The sequence below is a fragment of the Falco naumanni genome, chromosome 2 (genome assembly GCF_017639655.2).
Source record: "Falco naumanni isolate bFalNau1 chromosome 2, bFalNau1.pat, whole genome shotgun sequence".
NCBI classification, from domain to species: domain Eukaryota; kingdom Metazoa; phylum Chordata; class Aves; order Falconiformes; family Falconidae; genus Falco; species Falco naumanni.
The window spans coordinates 56,400,615-56,416,750 of NC_054055.1; the positions used below are offsets into that span (position 1 = coordinate 56,400,615).

General features: G+C 38.3%; 1 protein-coding gene across 3 annotated transcripts; it reads right to left on the reverse strand.

The window, feature by feature from the left end:
• Window positions 1-420: 420 nt before the first annotated feature.
• Window positions 421-15,936, reverse strand: TGDS (TDP-glucose 4,6-dehydratase). 3 transcript variants are annotated; one of them, XM_040584388.1, is made up of 13 exons: window positions 14,927-15,238; window positions 14,460-14,526; window positions 14,041-14,109; window positions 13,459-13,629; window positions 11,390-11,480; window positions 10,256-10,398; window positions 8,513-8,611; window positions 7,609-7,668; window positions 5,882-5,925; window positions 5,451-5,616; window positions 4,857-4,915; window positions 2,881-2,978; window positions 421-2,488 (listed from the first exon to the last, which is right to left on the reverse strand). In XM_040584388.1, the coding sequence occupies exons 4-13, from the start codon at window positions 13,471-13,473 to the stop codon at window positions 2,388-2,390; spliced, it is 876 nt and encodes a 291-aa protein (XP_040440322.1). In that variant the 5' UTR covers window positions 13,474-13,629; window positions 14,041-14,109; window positions 14,460-14,526; window positions 14,927-15,238; the 3' UTR covers window positions 421-2,387. The 3 variants fall into 3 exon arrangements, with proteins under 3 accessions (XP_040440322.1, XP_040440320.1, XP_040440321.1); XM_040584386.1 differs by lacking the exons at window positions 13,459-13,629; window positions 14,927-15,238 and adding an exon at window positions 15,601-15,934; XM_040584387.1 differs by lacking the exons at window positions 2,881-2,978; window positions 13,459-13,629; window positions 14,927-15,238 and adding an exon at window positions 15,601-15,936 and having other exon boundaries at window positions 2,378-2,488.
• Between the last annotated feature and the right edge of the window lie 200 nt (window positions 15,937-16,136).

A 16,136-nucleotide genomic window follows, 5' to 3' on the forward strand; every position in this document is an offset into this window, starting at 1 on the left:
CCTAGTTAGGGAGAAGTTAAAAAAAAAAAAACAACAAACATACCATTGTACCAAAAAGGTGTAACAACATACTGATACAAAATCTTATATTCTCATGATTTTCCATTGCCACTGGCAATGATTGTTTTACTGAGAAATGATTAATGTAATCACTTAATGAGCATGTCTCCTACCGATGCAGCTAACAATCTTGTGATCTTTGGTACAGATAAACTCCAAATGTGTGATGGCATGAAGTCAATACACTACCAACTTTAGAGTTTTCATACATTACCACAAAAATCAGAGCTACTATGGGTCAACAGGCTATCCTAACTTTTTATTATTTTCAGAAACCTTTGTTTTGCCAGGTGAAATGGGAATAAAAATTAACAGTAATGCAAAACCAAATGAAGCAAAAACAAGAGAAGGACAATTCAGTCTCACGTATAGTACATTTAATAAAAGAGCCACTTTTTTCTCTAACAGAATTTGTACTTTTTGTATGAAGGTTCCTCTTACTGACAGTTGAAACATATTAGCATTTTATGGTTATTTAAAGAACTTAAGTGTATGTGACAGTGAAATTTAAGTGAATCATGAGTAGAAGCTTATGGTTTTTAAGTAGCTGGTAAACCAGGTATTCTAAGACCAGTACACACCAAGTCCGTAACTTCTGCCCTTCCCAAATGGAGGTTTTTACTATCAAACCAAGTATTAGAAAACCAAAAAACAAGTGCAACACAATTCTAGTGTAATATTATCCCACTTTCTCACAGAAAACTCATATTCAGTAACACACTCCTAGACTTTAGAACACACGCTTGGTGCCAAGGTAAGCCTATAAGCTTACTGTTTAGCCTTCTTTTAAAATGACTCTTATCAGTCAAAAGTGGAATTTTATCAACAGCACCATACAACACACAGGAGGTGTAATGAAGTTGGGAGCACTGTAGGTCCAAAGGCAGTATTAGCTGCAAGTTATCTAGGTCAATACTATTAAAGTTTTATCTAGCAGGGGCACAGCTAGGGCAAAAACCCTACGCTCCATTCTTCTCCTGCACTTCAGGTGGTAAGGAAAAGACTTCTGCACAAACTTCCACTTTCAGAGTTAACTCCCAGTTTCTGGGAGACTTCAGAAGCCACAGCAATTTCTGAGTGCACTGTAGCATCCTAGTCCTATCCTCCTGCAAAGCCAGAAGCAAAAAAAGGGTGTGGAACGGCCAAGTACAGAAGCTAAAAGTGATTGAACAAACAGCCATCCCTTCTCTCTGCCACCTCAAATCCAAAAAAAGCGATGATAATTTTTTCAGAATACAGGACAAAAAATTAACAAAACCCCATCATCTACTTTTTCCATGTGTTTACTTAAGAGAAATGAGTTACAGTATAACTTTTATTACTAAATCAACTCTGAAAAAGACGGACATATTCCTAGAAATGAAGTTTCCTTCCAAACTTTATATTAAAACCCAAGTATAATTTCATCTTTAAGATGTTTGTCAAAAAAAAAAAGTGAAATACTGTATTGTCTGCCAGGCCACAATTCACAGGAAAAGCATTTAAAATTTTTCTCCATAAATAGCCTTCATATCACAGGAAATAACATCACTGGAATGTTAACTATTACAGAATTTCAAGTTTGTAACAAATACAGTTAAAAAAGGAAATTAACACATAAAAGACTAATACAGTACAAAGATGACTAAAACAGAGCAAAGTTTAAGAAAATGCTTCTGGAAATTTCAGTGAGACCACCTGCTACTGTTTGACACATTATACCCCAGCCCCCCTTAAAAAAAGGTCATGTCAAGTTAGAGAACAGATAACTGATTAAACTGTTATTTACAGAAGGTAATACTAAACAGACAGAGAAAAGCACTGAGCCACATGGGTGCCATATCTAGCTTCTATCAACTGATTTACACTGTCCAGAAAATGGCACATTTTTCCCCTTCATTAAAAATAAAATGCAACTCTCTAAAGTGACAAAATAATACATTGCACTGTAAAAAACAAATACAGATGAATGATTCCAGAACTAAAATAAATTTTATTTAAAGTCCCAAAAACTGTAATCATAATTATTCTTAATTAATAAGGCAGATTTTACTTGTTACACTAATTTATAGCATTATAAATATTCTTCACCCTGTACAGTTCTTTAAAATCAATACCTGGTGAGAATTTAGTATTGCACCAGAAGCTGAAATTAACATGTTCAACTTATAAAGTGCTGAAACCCTTCTAAAGTTCTGCCATACTGCAGTTTTCATCTGCATTTCATACTGTATTCATCATGTTTCACATATCTTTATTACATTAAGAGTTCACTGTGGCTACTTGATTGCAGGCTTCAAAGAAAAGGCAATTGAGGTAGAACAAATTCCTTCAGGTTCTCTGCCATCCTATGGACCACTGAGCTGTGCAAATGGCTCAGTCACAGGAAAGGGCTCCAAAGCTTTCTCTGAGTTTTTCCAGTTGTGAAAGTTTTCTTTGTACCATTCAACTAGTAGGAAGAAAATGCTGATGAGTCAAGCTGACCAGAGATAACAGGGAAATTAAAATATTCCACAGATACAAGATTAACAACATGCTAATAGTTCATTATGCAAAATTTTAACCTATAATATTAAGAAATCTAGTTTAGATTTTATAAATTCTTTATGCAAGACTTATTCTAGCATTAAAAAGTAATTAACTCTAGTAGCTGAAGCTACTGTGATTAACGTTTTTTTTAAATCAGGTAAATTCACTACTTAAGACAGCCAATTTATTTAAAATTAATGTTTTAAATTCATTCTCTTCAGCTTCTCATTAACTAAGCCATATACCCATCTTTCTCCCTTTCCATGCTCCCATCACTTCTAAATCAATTAGTGTAAAAGCTATCAGTCCTACTTGTTTTCCTTATTCCTTCTTTCCAAGGCACTTTAGGTGTCCATCCTAAGCTGTGCATTTTTTCCGAATTCATTGGATATCTCAGGTCATTGGTAGGTCTGATGAAGTATAAGATGCACAAGGAAAACAATTATTAGACTTTTTCATTACTTAAGAGATGCAGTAACTTCCATTGTCTTCAAACTAACATTGGGTATGCTTCAATTTTTAAAATTCCCACCAACGTGAACAGATTATAGTCCTTTCAAAAAACACATGGCAGCTGAGTGCAGCTACAACAATGCAATTCAGTTTGTACAGTCAACTACTCGGAAATGACCAGAATAAATAAGAATTAGTTATCTTATTGGCACAAAAATGAATGCAGAATTCAAGTCACTGCCAATGCAGTTGTGCAAATTCGTGTATTTGCAACTCTTAAGACAGTCACTACGCAAACCAGTGTCTTCTAGTATCAGCATTCACTTTTTTCATTCTGAAAGCCCACAAATTTTCACACACTCCTTATCTGAAATACATAGGCTTCCAAAGCACTGTCATTACAGTGCCTCATTAGCTACACAAACTTAGTAATACCCAATACATAGAAACCCAGGCTGCAAGATTCAACACAGAAATAAATTCCCTACATTTAAGCATGGCACAAATTTTCACATCCAGTACGTGGCAGTTAGTCTAATCTAGCATTCCTGCATTACTGGCACTAGCATACTGAATAGTTAAGCTGCATGCGCAGAAGAAACCAACTACTTATCACCATTATTAAAACATGCTAATATCAAGCTGAAGCAGAACTAATTTTTCCATGGCAAGTAACCCCCATGACCTTTAAGTCACCCATTAAAGAATTAAGTAATCATTAGCTAGGTATCTTAAGAATCTTTTATAAGACCTCAACATTCTTTGAAACGTGTATTCCTATGTGATTAGTTTTCCCAAGCCCATTTATGCTTAAGCATTAGTGGACAGGGCCCAATACACAAGAAGAAATACCTCAATCTGAATTACACTGAGACCTACTGAACATTCACATCATGCAAGCCAAAGGCAATTTTTTCAAAGGCCTGCAATACACTCAGACAGGATTCTGAAGAAAAAGCCTTCTAAAACCAAGAACTAGTACATTTGAAGACACTTCAGCTGCCATGATAACAATCCAAATACGAACAGAAAGTGAGAATTCTAATAATACCTAACTGCTATTGGCAGATACACCATTTCTAATCACTCTGGAAAGAGTAATATCTAAAGTAGAGCAGAGACTCACTGTTGCTGCAGAAAAGAAACGGAGATAAAAAGAACAGAGCCAAACCAAGCCTGAAATTAAGGACAGAACACAGAGCAAAAGCATATTTATAGAAGCTATCCATTTTCGCTGCCACCCTAACTTTGACATCTCAGAGTTTTACATCTAGTTTTGAGATACCGGTTTCAGGTTAAGATAGGAATCTAAAGTTAACTACACTCTGCAGGTGCATATTTCTGCCTGTGGAGAGTGGGTCTTACCTATAAATCACATTTAAGTCGGAGCTAGTCACATTAATGTCAAAATACTAAAGCTAAATGAGATGATGGGATTCATCTCACTCAAGTAATATCAAATACAAAGTACTGAATAAACTGTCTAAACTACCTTAAGAAAAAAATTAGCCACTATGCGCTTCCAGAGCAGACTTCAGTAGTGAGAAGTGTAAAGACAGACAGATTAGCATTACACATTCCCCTTCAATACATATTCTCTGAACTAAAGATCCAAATAATAAACAGAAATCCTGTTTTTCTATAGTGTTCTGTACAGACCATACATGTCAAATCCACTAGCAAAAAAAAAAAATTACAAAAGCAGAACAGCTCTTACTCCCTCAAAAGTTTTTCTTCCTGCAGAGCAAAAACAATTTCTCAAAAAAATTATTTGCCAAGAGTCCCAGACACCTTCAGGATAAATCTATACTGAAAGTGCTTTGCTATTTTCTTACCTGTCTTTGACATAATCCATCCAGTGCTCCATTTCAGATTCCGAACTGGTCTTTTTTATCTGTCAAAAAGAGAAACAAAAAAATCACTCCCGCACATGTGGCACTGTCTTAACATACATTTAAAAAATGATTTTTTAAACAAGATTTAAGTCTGTTAAAAAAACAAACCAGAAACTGAAGCGGTCTTTTTGTCTAAACTGACTTTTCAAACTAGTGAAGTTATCAAAACTACCTAGAACAATTCCAACACTTCTCCTTCACCCAAGTACTGCCTAACCATTCATAATCAAATTTTTAGTTTTTAACAGTGCCACATTTTCAGATCAAAAGTAAAGCAGCGAGTATGACAAAACCCTACCAAATGGTATTTAACCATTATGCTAATTACGTTCCAGTCAGCATAGCTGATGCAGCAGTTGGTAGCCTGTACTGTGTACAGCTGCTACAGAAAGGGTAGCACATCATTCTGCTAAAATTATCTTCTAAGACCCACCACAAGCCTATAAGATCTTCCAAGAGCACCTAAAGGTTTATAGTAGAACTGTTCATATGTGCAATGACTGGTAAAGAAAAGCATCGGAACTGTTTACTCACTAAATGGATTAACTCCTTAGCAAGCTGGGCAATGGACATCTCAAAGTTAGTTCCAATGTTGTAAATTTCACCTGGCTTCCCCTCCTTCAGGACAGTAAGGAATGCTTCTACCACATCCGTTGCATACAGGAAATTCCTTCTTTGAAGTCCAGAACCATGAATACAGCTTAAAAGAAGGAAAAAGCAGGAAATTTGTTAATCCATAAGTACAAGCATTCAAGACTGTTTTAAGCAGTTTTGCTGCAAGTCACTACCTGATGGTACCTTAAGCAGCTGACATGCAAACAAACCTTTAAGGAAATCTTGTTATTAAAATAAGCAATTCATAACTTTGTAAAATGGTAATTTCATAACTGGCTATACCATGTGTTTATAGCTGTAATTACAGTTTTACAGCACAAATCCACCAAACAAAAAAGCAAATTACATACCATTTTCTGTTCTGCTGCAACAAAGATATAAACTTTGGAATAACCTGAGGAATTGAACAAAAAAAAAAAAAAACACACATTACTTCTCTTTATGGAGTAACAGCTTCTAAAATAGTGTATGGGGCTTCACCAGTAAGTATCATTAAATATTTTAATAAGACCCTTTAAATAACTTTAAATTTTCTTAAGTCTAATGAAAGAATGCTTTTTGATTAGACTAGATTAGCCTAGAAGCTGTTGGGTTGATTTGTTTTAAGATTAGATGCCTCTATTGTATTGTAAAGCTTATCTTTCTGGTCAACCATTACAAGCCAGTAGTTACAAACACATTTTTACAAAAGAAAATAGCTCCATTACCTTTCACACCCAGAAGCGTGCCAGAGTCTAACTAGGGATAAACTACTGCAAACAGTTTAGAACACAGTTTAAACACTCAGCAAGTTGCAGTAAATCTATAGCCAAAAGAGTCATTAAAAATAATTGTTTCAAGAGAAACAATATAGAATTTCAAGGTAAGTAAACACAGAGCAAGGTGACAGCCACTAGCTTGCAGCATAAAGATTTATAGTATTATGCTCAGCTAAAAGCTTAGATCCATTCATAATGTCCCAGAAACTTCAGCATAGTTAGCCCTGCTATTAAAGTTTTTAAACTGAAGCCATTAGAAAGCTATTCAAGCTCTTTTAATTTTATTAACTTATACTCCAAACATAAAAAAAGACATACTAAGTAAAACTGAAGAACCATCTAGCCTAGTACTGCGTTCCTGGTGGTAACTAAAAGTGGATTACCTGAGGAAGAATATATATAAGCTGAAAGCAAGTAAACAGCGATACATCCCCGGAATGTAGTCCCAACATCACGCAACCTGTAGCCAGACATCTCCCCAAGCCACAGATCAGCGAAAAACATATTGTAAAAGCTATTATTTTTCCCTATATTACTGCAGGTGGATAAACAAATTTGCAAAGAAAACCAAACCCAACACATAAAAACCAATCCAAATTAAATAATACCTCACTGGAACTCCAAGATATAGCTACATTTCACACAAGCTCCGAAGACTACGTATGATTAGCCCCATCATTCCACCAGCGTATTTCCATTCACTAGCATAGCACATCTTGGCATTGCCTACAAAGGCAGCGCCCTCTCACTAATAACCATTTTAAATAGTTACCCCACAACGTATTTTTGGACACGCAAAGAGCAAGTCGATTTGCACTACTCTTGTCCTTGTATCTGATTGCTATAGCTTTATCTTATCCATTTTCTGTACAGGTTGGAACATGTCTTTCTACACCAGATATATTGCTCTCTCACAATTTACTTTTTAAAATGTTTACCTTAGTTACTAAACATTCCTAATTACAGCACATGACATTGAGTTAACATAATTTGTAGGGGAAACCTGTCAGACACAGGCCAGTTAAATATCCTTTGAAAAACAGGACAATTGCAAAACAAAGTCATTTCAAGAAAATTCATGTTAAGTAAGTCTACTTGATGGTTTACTGACAACCAAAAAAAACGTGTTCATTGTGTTGATGGTATGTCACACTGGTGTGAAATCAAAATATATAATCACAGGTAAGCATGAATAAATATACTTGTAAGACAGTGCTTTTTTTCAAAAGCCAGTCCAATCTTACAAGAAAAAAGAAATATCATTTCAACCACAAATTATGACATACTGAAGCTCAGAGTAAAGCACAGGTTTAACTTACTTTTTCTGGATATTGGTGTGGTCCATAAACATTACTGCTCCGTGTGATAACAACTGGGAACTTAAAAACATGAAACATACATGTGTTATGGAAGAAAATACATGCCAGTAAAAGACTGTAGGCTTCTCGCTGATCAATAAAAAAAACCAACACTCCCACAATGCTTATTGAAAAAATCTGCAAGCCCTTACAAACATTAATAAATTAAGCTATCCACACTTCTGTCAAATAGGCAAAGGCCTCCAGCCTTCTCAGTCTGTTAGGAGCACCACAAGTGACAAATGTCTGTAACCTCTCAAGTCTTGCTGTGAAACCATCATAGGACATTACATACATGTATCTGGTTGACTGAAGACTGGCTTACTACTACTTATCCCAAGAAAATGTTTTAGTCATTAACATCTTACTCAAGTCAACTTGGTACCAACAACTTCATAGAAGGACATACCAAGAACAAAAGTCTAAAGTATTCAAAATTTTAAATATTTTTGTTTAAACAAATCTGAATAATAGGAGGCGTTTCTTCATTTTTTCCACTTTCACTATGTAGTCTTAATACAATTTGAATTTTGCATATTCTACTTCTGTATAAACATACTTCCTTCGAGCTTAACATTCAAGATTTGTCATGTTCTCTTTGACCATTTTATCAAATAACATTTTCAGACATTACAGTTAACATTTTCAAAATAATTTTAAAACATTTGGCCTCTTCCCATTGTCTTGCAGTGCATCTCCACCAGCAAGTGGTGGACATACTCCAACACATCCAAACTGCAAGACTAGCAATCAGGAAAGAGGTGGCACTGTGCAGACTGGTAAGTGATTTTTCTTTTATACTCCTATATACACAACACAGACACTCCAGTACGGGCTTCAGTTTTTGAAGTTTGCATCAACTTACTTGGTACCTTTCCCAGTAAGACTGAACAAAACACTCTGCAGCTGCTTTAGAGGAGGCATAGGGATTTGTTGGACATTTCGGTGAGGATTCATCAAACTCCTAAAATGTAAAGAAAAATTTGTATTACTCAAATTCTTTTGCCCAAGTGAAGTTACAAAAAGCTGCAGCTGCAACTGAAATAACCCCTCAATATCCAAGCACACCAGTCTGAGAAAGTCACCCTCCCACTTACAGCAGAAGACCAATAACAAAAAAACAGTCGATTTATCAAACACAGGAAGTAACCAGAATACCAGCAGTAATATTTTTATACTTCTAGGAGAGTACCTCACAGTGGCAGCTCCTTAGATTTTTATCTTGTAAAATCATCACTATTGCCACAGGGAGGTTCAACCTTTTCAGGCTCATGTTGCCTCAGAGTCCCATTGCACCACTGCTAGCAAATGGACCTTTCAGTCCTAAATAAAAGAGGTCCATTCTCCCTTTTCCATAAACTTTATTACTATAAGAAAAATAGAATTGCAACCCAAAGCCCTCCAAAGCAAGGCTTCAACAACTCTGACCTATTCCAGAACAGGTAGCTTCATGGCTACCCTTCCACTTCTATAAATGTCTCACTTGGGGAGAGGGAAAAATAAAATAAATAAAAAAACCACAAAACAAAAAACACCACAGATACAGCAAACCAAAAGGAGGGATTCTACGCTGCCAGAGGTGCAATTTGTAACAATCACCTTAACTTACAATAAAAAAACCTCATTTTCTTGTCTGACTTTTGGCTCTGAAATTGGCTCAAATTTACTTTTTGACCTTCCTTCTTCCCAAAAAACCTCTACAATAACCTCTAATGTGATTCACAAAAAGCAAAAACCAGACTAAATGAAAGTGCTCTTTTCAAGGGCAAGAGGCAGAAAAAGTTCACTTGAAGTTATCTCAGCCAGCCACTGGTCTACCTGCAGGAAAACAACATCCTTGGGTATCATAAAAGTCTAGGTATTGAAGCTGTGTTGAAGGAACCGATAAAGACATTGTAACAATACAGAAGTGCACAGGACTTTTCTGAAATACACTAGTATTTTCATGGACTACGGCACAAGACTCCTTTGCCATTGTTTATGCCTCTTGAAAGAAGCACACACAATTTGTCTTTTTACTGAGCTAAATTACATTTCCTGAATTAATGTCAGGTATAAATTGGCAAAAATCAAAAAGATTTCCACAGAACAGCAAGAAACATCCACATATTTTTTTCCAGTACAGGAACTGTTTCCTGTTCAAATTCTCACTACCTACAGTTCTGTTCGTACTTTAGCTAGAGTATAAAACCAGTTCCCTTCCTGCCAAGTTCAGAGTCAAGGCAGAGCAGGGGAAAAAAGTTTTACAATAAATTAATAATGAAGAACTACATACTGTGCATATTACTGAAGTCTCATGAATGCTTCAAGGCAAAATTTGTATACTACATTCCTTTGGTACTATCCCTGAGGAGTATTCATGTGTCATTAGTGATCCGAGCCTCACTGTTTTAGGTAATACACATTCAATATAAAGCACGCCACATAAAAATTCTGGACAATTTTGATACTTAGCTTTCTAGAAACAACCAGTGCTTGTTTATAAGCTCCAGTAGCGTCAGAAATAGCTCAAAAGTCATACATTTACAGAAGCCAAGGAAAGTTAATTTTGCCTTCACTACAAAAAGCAAATAAAGCAATAAAAACCCTCCTGCACTTTTAAACTCACCTTATCAGTGCTACCTCCATATACTTCATCTGTACTAACATAGACAAACTTCTCCACATTGGCTTCATGCGCAGCGGCAACCAGCACATTAGTGCCATAAACATTTACATACGTGAATTCCAGGGCATGCCAAAATGAAAGATCTACGTTAAAAAATTCAGAAAATTCTGATTAACTTTAGGCAAGACATGGCTTCCTATTGAACCATAATATTAGATGCGGCAATATAGGCTGGGACTTTATCACTAGTTCTTTGATTGTCAGATAGCAAGGTCATTATTAAATGAAGACATTTTCTACACTTAACTTGAAGACAAAATCCTTGCTGTCAACAGGAAATTGGAATCAAAAGCAAAAGCTAGTTCGCCATGGATGGTTCCATTTGAAATAGCATTATTTAACTTTAAGGGGCAGCATAACTACTTTCCCTCTCCTCTAGGAAGGGCCAAGCTCAGTAAAAAAAAAAACATTTAAAGACAGCTGTAAGATGCAGAATATATACCCATGACTGTTAGTTAACTAACACCTGTTTTAATTCTTAGAACTGTCCCGCTGACAATTTGATATGACTTTGTGCATAATCAAATCTGTCAATTTTGAGAAGCATTTTCCTCGAGAATTCTTCAAGGATTCCTTCTCATGACTTAAGGAGTACAGTAAGAGTAACTGTGGTAATCTGAAACAGGCACTTTTAGGTGTAATTCATTCTCTCTTTTTAGAATCCAGGCAAGATTCTGAAGGGAGATAAAGCCTTCAGCTTCCACAGTGTGTTATCTCCTGAAAGGCTGGAGCCAATCAAGCAGAAACTTAAGACCATGTACACTTTTTCCACTGTCTTCATGACTCCATCAGTACACTGCCAGCTATTTGTGTGTCTAGATGGAATTCAAGAATGTAATGAAAAAAGGGAGCATCACCATTTATGTGCAATGAAAATAGACAAGAATCAGATGAAGTACTTTATAATTCAGGCCTTTAACCCCTTTAAGTTAAGAAGACCACCAGACACTGAATCGTGTAATTTGTAGAGACAAACTGTATCCTTGTTTTACACGAAGGGAAGAAACAATAAAATATCAGTATGTATTTCAAATAAATATACTCATGGAAGATAAAACATGCAACAATGCTCACCTACATGGGTTTGGGCTGCAAAATGAAGGACTATATCTATTTTCTCAGTTTCAAAGAGCTGTTTTATAAAATCAGGTTCACAAATATCTCCCTGAACAGGAAAAAAATCATGAACAAATTATATTTAATAGAAGACAGTAAGATTTCATTTGTAATAAGCATCATATATGATTACAAAGGAAGCACAGGATACAAATAGCACTACTCACTCAGTTTGGGGCAATTTATCAATGCCACGTGTAAAATAAGACCAGATATACATTTCACACATTTTGAGCAACAGGCTCAATGAAACTTATTTCAGGATTTATATTACTATTTAACATTAGAAACAGCATCACTCCCGAAACGTACACAACAGAAGTACAGTGTGTAGCCTGAATGCTGAGGTTGAAATGCCAAGTTCCCACAGCAAGTAAGAGTTACTGGAGTCTGGCTAACAGTGACACCCAGCGGCATTACCAAAGGTGAAGTGAATTTCCACCTTTGTTAAAATAGATGGGTGGGTATCTATCTTGTGAGGATTTGGGGTTTTGTTGTTTGTTCTCATAATTATTTTTTTAACTGATATATTTAGAAAAGAGCAAGGCACCAACATACAAGCCATTCTTTAGTTTGACACAGAAGCAACATAGCTTTTAAAGGCAAATGCAAGCTGAGAAACAGCTTTTGATATTTAGCTGTTGGCTCAACTTAAACAAGATAGTACCCAAGAACAGGTGTCTTGGGAAGAAAGACTTCTGTATTTTCAATAACAAGGCAATTAAGTACAAATAGTTCAAATGCATCTGTGTTTTAAGAAGTTCTCAAGCAACAATTCTGAACAACAGCCTCAAAGAAGTACTGTATGTCAGAAATGGGAAGATGATCCCATTTCTCTATTTCTCATCCTTGAGCAGAAGTGAAACGCTACAGTAAATACACTTAGGGCTTGTAGATTATTTTGAACTAAGTGGTTACAATTTTTACTTTAAAAAACTAAATTCAAACTCAATACATCTGTGCTTAGCAACAACAGAAACTCTGATAAAAATATCTTTCATACGGCTTCTTACACAACTTTTCTAAACTTTCACTTCTGTTTTCCAAAACAGGCCCCTCTTCTACAACACCACTAGATCATTTACCTTTCCTGCTCTCTCCTAAGCCCCATAATAGTGTTACAGTTCCAATCACAGGGCTTGTCCATCACAGAATATTCTTCCACTGCATTTCTTCCTATCAGTGTAAACTGCCTGCCTGCATATCAGCTGCATGTTAAGCTATGATCAATCTTCCTTAAAAAAAAAAAAAATCAAATAAACCCCAAAAGGTTTGAATTACACTGCTGTACATTTTGCCAGAACACATTCCTACTCTAGTTCAGAAGCAGTATAGCTACATCATTCCTTTTTACTATTCCCCTACTTCATATGGGTGTCTGACTTTTTACAGGATGACTTCTCCATGCTATCCCCAGCAATTAAATAATAAAATAATATAAATAATAAATAAATAAAATAAAAATAAATCCAGGTAACAAAGCTTTTCTACAGTATTCATACATTTCATATCACATACTGGAAACCATCAAAAACATTAGGAAAATAACCCAAAACCCAGTTTGGGCACGCTGAACTGTGTACACTTGCTTAGTAGACATTCCCTTTCCCCTCACACAACTTTTATCCCAATAGCTCAGAGATAATTACTTACCGAAATAAAGAGGTAGGTTCACAAAAATATAAATAGCCATGGGGGTCACCAAACAGGTGAGGACAAGTTAAACTCCCAACCCCACTTGAATCTAAGAGATATGTTTGACTTACATCTACTATCTCTGACAAAGTTGCTATTTCAGCAAAATAAACTATATGCATTTCTCTGATGTCCTGCAAGCTCAGGCAGCTCAGCTAGACAGAGAGATCAGCATCAGTACTGAACTTCATAGAGGGGAAGGACCTCAGCATACAAACCCAGCAGTCAGAATGTTTATCTGAACAATAAATCAAAATCCATCTCCTGTCTGAAAGTAAAACTGTAGAAACTGTAAACTAATTTAATTGGCAAAATTTTTAAAAAAGGTATACCTTGAATATTCCCATGAGATCCTGTTCCAAAACAACTATGAACTACACAGGATCAACAGCAGTAAAACCAAAAATGTAGCCTGTGTCTAGTATCAACAGAAGAAGAAAGTGGTGCAAAATCTATGACAGCATCAGAGAAGCACAGAAGAGCTGAAACTGAGTCCATGCCACCTATCAAAAGCGAAAGAACCATCCCTAAAACCATTCATCTCCATAATAAGGCTTCTACTAATTCTGTATCTTTATTATACAGCAGAATACATCAGCTTTCAAAAGACTACTTCATGTAAGAAACAGAACATACCACATATTGTCACAGATTTCTGTGGGTGAATTATGAAGTTATTAATAAGGTAAACAGATTAAGTAAACGCTGTTATGTCCATCTGATTGTCACGTACATTGGCATATTACATACCCTGACTCATTCTTGACAATAATTTAGCAGAAGTAATTACAACTTCACCATAAATTAAAGCAGTTACTTCTAGTTTGGGGAGCTCTGCAGACTACATTACCTTGATATGAAGGCATAAAATTCAAGTTAAAAGTCAAGTTTCCTAGAAAAGAAGGCTTTATCACCTGGATAAACTTGTAGTTTTCCTTCTCAGAGACAGTTTCAAGATTCTTCAGGCTTGCACAGTAGTCGAGCTGAAGAGAGATACCCACACGATATCATTATGTGGCCTTCATGAAAGTAAATAAGCTAACTCAGATCTGACCTAATTACTAGAGAGTTTGAACATAGTAGACTTATTTCAAAAGAAAAGCTATTTTGCAAGCAGACACGTTAAAGCTTTAAAAACACAAAACTCTGAAAGATAACCTAACTGTAAAAATTCTTCAACAAGTTTATAATCTGAAGGCTTCTTTTTTTTTTTTTGTGTTGGGCACATGAACAGCACCTTAACAACAACCCATATAAATTTCAACAAGGTATAGATTGCATTAAAAATTATTTAAGACAGTACTCCATATCAAGAAAGAAAACAAGCTATTACCTTATCTAGATTTATGATCAGATAGTTTGGATAGTTTTTCACAAGAGAGACAACTACATGTGAAGCACTGCAGGATAGAAAAAAAAACATATTTTACAATTATGTAGTATTAAGGTAACAAATAGATGACAAAATACAATTAAGTTTAGGAATATCAAAAGGCTTTGGGAGAAGAGGGGACTGTACTCCAGACAGAAGATGAATTCACAGATTATTTTAAGATACAACATTATTCTGTTGGTAACGCCCGTAATTGCACAGTTAGAACTCGAAGTCTGTTAAAACCTCATGCTATAACAAAAGAAAGCAGCACTTCTCACAGCCACCTAACAAAAATAAACCCGAAACCAAATTGTTATATGCTACATTCAATTGCCATTCTAAAATATTTTTACACTCTTTTAATTTTATACATTAGATATTAAGGAGAACTAAACAGCCAACTCTTCTAACACACAGTAACTTACTCTCAACGCTCAACCTTGACAGTCCCACTGGGTGAGAGGCAGCTCAGCCTGAGGATACAGGTTTATCAGGGCTTATTCACATCTCCAGCCCCCCAAGAGGAGGGGTGACATAAAAATCTCAGTCCTCCCGCAGCTTCAGACACCGAGCATGCTGCCGGGCTCCAGCCTGGGACGGACCTGAACCTCCTCTGCCTCGAGCAGAGCCCACAGCGCTAGGGAGTGGATACGAGAAGCAGCAGCTGGCTCAAAGCGCTGCCACCCCCCTAAGCACACCCCGCTTGAGGCCGGGCGCCGACTCCCACCACCAGCGCTGGGACACCCCCCCCGCCGCCGAGCACCTTCTGGCCGGCCGCGGCACAGGACAGGTGGGCAGCGGCGCCGCTCGCCCCCGGCGCCCACCACCACCTCTGAGCCTGCAGTCCTGGGAGAGCCGCGGGCCGCCTGCCAGACGAGCCTGGCTCTGCAGAAACGGCTGCACCCACCGCAACCTGCGCCTGAGTGAACGCGGTCCGAGCCAGCGGCCCCACGGAACGGCCCGGGGGAAGCGGCACTACGGGACCCCGCCGCCGCGGCCTGCTCCCCCCCGCCCGCGCCCCCGGAGAGGAGGCCGGCGGCCCCCACCCGGCCCAGCGGGGAAGCGAGGCCGCACTCAGGGCGCCGCAGCCGCCACTCACATGAACCCCGCGCCGCCCGTCACCAGCAGCCGCTTCTCGAAGACCGGCGGCTCCGCAGTTACCGGCTGCCCCGACATGGCCCGCGCTTTACGGCGGCTGCCCGCACGGGCCTGCTGCCTCGCGCCACCCGCAACATGGGGCCGCAGCGCTCCCGGGGGCTTCACGGGCAGAGCTGCGACGGCGACAGCCCGCGCGGAAAGACACTTTCCCGCCGCCCCGCGTGCCCGAACGCCGCGGCTCGTCGCCTCCGAAAGCGGCGGGGCGGGCAAGAGACCAAGACTTTATCCGACCGCCTGTGACCACGACCTCGCTTTTTACGACGCTGCGTCGCAACTTACGACCGAACCCAGCAACGGACACGTTGTGGCGGGGGAGGGGCCGGCTGCCCTGTCCCCGCCCAGCAGCGTGGGCGCGCTCTCTCGCGGGCGGCTCCCATTGGCTCTCTTCCCGCTTCTGCCCGCCCGCTCCCGCTCGACGCCCGGAGGCGAGGGGGGGAGGTGGTCACGTGACACGGCGGCGCGAGCTGGCGGGGGGGG

What these genes read in the sequence shown, in the direction of transcription:
- TGDS (XM_040584386.1), bottom strand. Translation starts at nt 15,677, where the DNA reads ATGTCGGGGCAGCCGGTAACTGCGGAGCCGCCGGTCTTCGAGAAGCGG. An exon ending in AAAACTACAAGTTTATCCAG is followed by an intron (nt 11,481 to 14,040) that starts GTGATAAAGCCT and finishes TTTCCTGTTCAG; the next exon opens with GGAGATATTTGTGAACCTGA. An exon ending in TTGCAGCAGAACAGAAAATG is followed by an intron (nt 5,617 to 5,881) that starts GTATGTAATTTG and finishes CCTTCTTTTAAG; the next exon opens with CTGTATTCATGGTTCTGGAC.